The 5,595-nt window shown below is 33.7% G+C and overlaps 1 protein-coding gene across 1 annotated transcript; it reads left to right on the forward strand.

The window, feature by feature from the left end:
* The first annotated feature begins 1,030 nt into the window (after positions 1-1,030).
* Positions 1,031-5,322, forward strand: CYP735A1 (cytochrome P450, family 735, subfamily A, polypeptide 1). Its single transcript, XM_011101256.3, has 5 exons — positions 1,031-1,462; positions 1,548-1,774; positions 1,898-2,139; positions 2,867-3,248; positions 4,753-5,322. Exons 1-5 carry the CDS (start codon positions 1,180-1,182, stop codon positions 5,176-5,178), a joined length of 1,560 nt encoding a protein of 519 aa, XP_011099558.1. The 5' UTR covers positions 1,031-1,179; the 3' UTR covers positions 5,179-5,322.
* Positions 5,323-5,595: the final 273 nt, after the last annotated feature.

Here is a 5,595-nt window from a genome sequence, read left to right on the forward strand (position 1 = left end):
TCTGGTGCTGCCATTAACCCCTTCCCCGACACTAAAGGCCACGTTCTCTTCTTGGAGTCGTTAAATGTAATCATCCTACCTGGCTGCTTCATTACAACATTCAATTTTATATTATACTGTTTTTTTTTTTTTTTTTAATTTCAAAATACACACACACACACACCCTATATATATATAATTTACAGCTGCTCTTTCTTTAAATGCAATTGGTATGCTGTCTATTAATGTTAGTCACTGATTCAGGAACTCCAACCTTCTCATGGGTTGGCACACACACTTGTCCGCTTCACGAACTATAATTCTAACATATTTATTATTATACAGGGTATATTATATTGGCATTCTTTTAGAGTAAATCCAAATATATAAAATTGTTTTCGAAATTTGAAATATACTTTTTGAAATTGTAATTGTGATTACAAATACACCTCATATTCTTTCAATCACAAAAGTTTACATAAACATATTTTGAGATACATTATATTAATACGCTGCAGGGATGTATCTGTACTTTTATAAAAAATAATGGGTATTTATGTATTTAGACCTAATCTCAAGACGGTGTTAATATAGTTTATCCAATTATATATTGTTATTTATATATTATATGTATAAAATGATATTTTACAATATGTGAACTGTATAGTACATTTTTGTGAAGTATATTAAAACAAATAATTTAAAATTAAAAAAATGGACTTGTAGTCTATAAAGTGAAAGAAACCATGCACATTTTAAATCGGGGTTTGGATTTTTTTTTTTTTTTGGTTTTAAATTATATTATATTTTTGTATTTCATTTAATATGTACATGCTATCATATGTAAAAATTACATCAGCGATTTTATTTTATAAAAAATTCATATACTTTAAATGAAATAGAATATGATACAGAATTTGAAATAAAAGTTTCTATATATTAATACAATAGAAAATATGATAGAATTTGAAATAGAAAATCAAATTGTGATGATTAAATGCAATTTTCATTGTGTTTCCGGGAGTGTCAATGTCTATAAATATGGCTCCCCCCATTCCCACAGCCACCAAGCCACACTATATATCTCAGTCCTCCCAATTTTCACCCTTTCTGCAGCCACAAAAACACAGGTTCTATTGTGTGTATTTCTGTGTCTTGTGTGAAAAAACCGAGAACAAACAATCAAATCACACACCCGCCATGGAACTGGTGGTGATGTTTACGTCCATACTAATCATATCCCTGTATTTCATCCTGAAAGTCGCATACGAAACGCTATCCTGTTACTGGCTGACTCCGAGACGCATCAAGAAAATAATGGAAAAACAAGGAGTGCGTGGCCCGAAACCCCGGTTTCTAGTCGGCAACATCCTGGACATGGCGTCCCTCGTTGCCAAATCCACCTCCCAGGACATGGATTCAATCAGCCACGACATCGTCGGTCGCCTCCTCCCCCACTACGTCGCCTGGTCCAAGTCCTATGGTAACTCATCGATCAAAAATGAATTGACTTTTTTACCTTAATTTGCCGGTACTAAAATCACAGGACTACTTAATTAATCTGACAGGAAAAAGGTTCATATACTGGAATGGGGTTGAGCCCCGAATGTGCCTAACGGAAACCGAGCTGATCAAAGAACTCCTGTCCAAATACAGCACGATTTCGGGGAAATCGTGGCTCCAGCAACAGGGCTCGAAGCATTTCATTGGCCGCGGCCTGCTGATGGCCAATGGCGACGATTGGTACCACCAGCGACATATCGTGGCGCCGGCATTCATGGGCGACAAACTTAAGGTATATATTAATGTAAATTTTCCACATTATTTTAAGCCTTCCTTTTCATGCAATTTTGGTAAAGAATATACATTTCTTTTTGGAAAAGGGAAGATTTTGATTTGGTTAACAATTTGTGGACAGAGCTATGCGGGGTACATGGTGGATTGCACTAAGCAGATGCTCCAATCGCTGGAGAATGCAGTGGAAAAGGGGCAGACGGAGTTTGAGATAGGCGAACACATGACCCGTCTGACGGCTGATATCATTTCCAGGACTGAGTTCGATAGCAACTACGAAAAGGGAAAGCAGATATTCCATCTGCTTACCCTTCTGCAACATCTTTGTGCTCGAGCAACCCGGCATTTGTGCTTTCCTGGTAGCAGGTCTATTTCTTTTTCCTTTTCAACCATTATTTTCTCGATCTTTTTCCATGGAAAAAGAAGGGGAAAAGGGAAATCTCTCTTTTTTGTGAAAGGGAGATTTCTTTGTTTTCTCTTTACCCGGAGTCTTAATTTTCCCTTTGACCCTCTTTTTTTATTTCTTTCTCCATATCTACTTTTAAATGCATTTGTTATCTCTTCATGAAAAAAATTTTAGTAATTTATTCCCTTTGTTTTCTAAAATTCATCAATTTATCTCCTGTATTTTTTAAAATTAAGTAATTTACCTCTGTAGACAAGAGGATAAATTGCTATTATTTTTTGATAGGGATTATTTTGTTTATTTACAATATCACAAGAAATAAAAAAATTGCATTACACCCTTAAATATATATATATACATCGATTGTGAAAAAATTATCAGAAAGTCCAAATCACGCTAATTCAACAAAGGTCCATATATAATTTAATTCTCATTATTGAATCTTGGAATACATGATTTAACTCTTGTTATTTGATATTTTCATCATAAATATCAATTCTATACTTCATAATTCCAATCCCCAACCGTACAAAAAAAAGGAATTTCAAGTGTGTGTATATATATAGGTGTTCTTGGAATTGACATGTGACTCAATTTCCAAGCCAAGTTCATTAATGCAAACATCATGACATAATGGTCACCAACTCTTTGATTTTTACTATGAATCTGAAAATCAAATGTATACAGGTTCTTGCCCAGCAAGTACAACAGAGAAATAAAATCACTGAAAATGGAGGTGGAGCGGCTGCTGATGGAGATCATCCAGAGCCGGAAAGACTGCGTGGAGATAGGCCGGAGCAGTTCCTACGGCAACGATTTGCTCGGAATGCTGCTCAACGAAATGCAGAAGAAGAGATCAGGCAACGGCTTCAGCTTAAACTTTCAACTCATAATGGACGAATGCAAAACGTTCTTCTTCGCCGGCCACGAGACGACGGCGCTGCTGCTCACCTGGACGGTGATGCTGTTGGCGAGCAACCCATCTTGGCAGGAAAGGGTTAGAGCCCAGGTGAAAGAGGTCTGCGGTGGCGGCGCGCCTTCTGTTGAGCACCTCTCCAAGCTGACTCTGGTAAGATTCTTAATTTCTTTTTCTTTTTTTATTTTTAAGGACCTGTTTGTTTATATTTTCGAAGGGTATCTTTTTATTTTTTATTGTTTAGAATTATTAAATGAGTTTTTTTATTTAGAATGCGATTTATTATAATTCTTTAAGTGGAAGATGAAAAATTAAAATGCGGGTCTTAGGTCTGTAGATGTCGTTTTCCGACCCCTAAGACCATATTGTTGGTATAGAGGTTTCGTAATTTAAAATAATTAATTTTTTTTAACTAATAAATTAAATATTACCTATTTGTCTTTCTATATGCGTAATAATAATAGTTTCTTGTAATATAATTCGACGGATAAGACATAAAAGATATTAATATTTGTCGTCCAACAAATTCAAATACATTTTTATTTTATACGAAAATTTATATAATAAAAATAAACACTAAATCAGAGATATTTAATTTATGTAACCAAACCAACTCTTGACACAGCTCATTTCATTTTTGTCCTTTTTTCTTAATTATCATTTTTGGTGTCTTGATTCAAAACAATTAATACAAACAAGCAAGCATTTTGCAAAGCATGAGCTGGATTTCTATATCATCTCCTCCTATTCGTTTTGATTTTCCAACACTTTATAGTAAAATTACTTTTTATAGTTACAAGTATTAATTGTCCGAAAAGAATTATGAACAAAATTAGATCTATAAAATAGGATGGCATCAACAAGTTCGATCGAATTAAATTAATTACGATATAAATGTGATATATTTATTGTGTGATTATGTCATGAATGAATAACTGTAATTAAAATATTATTATGATGGATATTATTTGAATGGTGGGAAGCCCAATAGGCATTTAATTAATTAGTCCAAGGGAAAGGAGGGATATTGGTGGGAGAGGGGGAAAAGATTTTGACATAGTGAGATGGGAGTTTTATTGCCATTATTGTTCATAGAACCTTTGTGGTTATCAACACTTTATGGATTTGACATTGATATTACTATGACAAAACTCCAATATTATCTTTGTGCTACAATTCTCTATCTATCTATATACTTTAGGAACATGGAAATTGTCCGTGCACAACTTTTTGGATTTTCCTAAAGAATTTTAATGTATGTTGACTCCTTCCTGACCAAAACGTCTACGTCTGAAAATGTGTATCGAATATTAAAGGACGAAATTGAATTTTCTAGAAAGTTGGGACCACATTGAAAATAAAAAAAAATAGTTACACTCCAATAAGTTTTGGCGGAGGCTCGTACTTGTAAGGTATGAATAAATTATAGAGAAAATTATAATTATTTAAAAAATAATTTTATATTTATAATTTTATCATTATGTTATGATTGTTTATAGTTTATAACTTAAATTAATTTAATTTAAATAATTCGAAAACAAAAATTATAAAAAATATATTTTTTATATTTTATCTCAATGATAAATTGATAAGCGCTTATTTTAAATTTATTTTCAATTAAAAATTTAAATCTCCCTGGTTTTTCTTGTATTTGCAGTTAAACATGGTGATAAACGAATCACTGCGACTGTATCCACCGGCGTCGCTGCTTCCTCGAATGGCGTTCGAAGACATAAAGCTGGGCGACCTCCACATCCCAAAGGGTCTGTCGATATGGATCCCAGTTCTCGCAATTCACCACAGTGAGGACATATGGGGCAAGGATGTAAACGAGTTCAACCCGGATCGATTCGCTTCGAGATCATCCGGGTCGGGCCGACATTTCATCCCATTTGCAGCCGGCCCGAGGAACTGCATAGGCCAAGCCTTTGCCCTAATGGAAGCCAAGATTATACTAGCCATGTTGGTGTCAAGATTCAGCTTCACCATCTCTGAAAATTACCGTCATGCCCCTGTAGTTGTCCTCACGATGAAGCCTAAGTATGGAGTTCAAATCCGTTTGAAACCCTTGAGCACTCCATGAAAAATCCATTAAAGAAAATATTAATTTTGGCTCGAGATCAAATTTTATTTTCTTTTATCTTTTTTTATATAAAAATACAAGCAATCCTTCTGTAATATGAGGTATGTGCAAAATACCCTTATGCGGAGAAAAAATACCAAATTATATCCTTGTCTTTTTAATAGGAAGCAATTTGCCTTTTGTTTTGAAAAAAAGATGAGGTATTTGCTAATTTTTTTTAATAAAGAAATAATTTGTTCATTTATAATATCATAGGGAAAAAATTGAATTATACTTTTTTGGTTTTAAATAGAGATAGCAATTATACGAATTTTCTTTTTCTTTTTTTTTTTAAAAATTTTGATAGAGATGGGGTGATTTGACAAAGCACAATAACACTGAGAGAGAGCACTTTGATTTGTTTATATGGTGTTTGCT

Source organism: Sesamum indicum, linkage group LG9, assembly GCF_026168435.1.
Source record: "Sesamum indicum cultivar Baizhima isolate 11 linkage group LG9, ASM2616843v1, whole genome shotgun sequence".
Lineage (NCBI taxonomy): Eukaryota > Viridiplantae > Streptophyta > Magnoliopsida > Lamiales > Pedaliaceae > Sesamum > Sesamum indicum.

Coding starts and splice junctions, on each gene's coding strand:
- CYP735A1 (XM_011101256.3), top strand. CDS start 1,180: ATGGAACTGGTGGTGATGTTTACGTCCATACTAATCATATCCCTGTAT. Junction 1,463..1,547: donor CGCCTGGTCCAAGTCCTATG/GTAACTCATCGA, acceptor TTAATCTGACAG/GAAAAAGGTTCATATACTGG. Junction 1,775..1,897: donor TCATGGGCGACAAACTTAAG/GTATATATTAAT, acceptor ATTTGTGGACAG/AGCTATGCGGGGTACATGGT.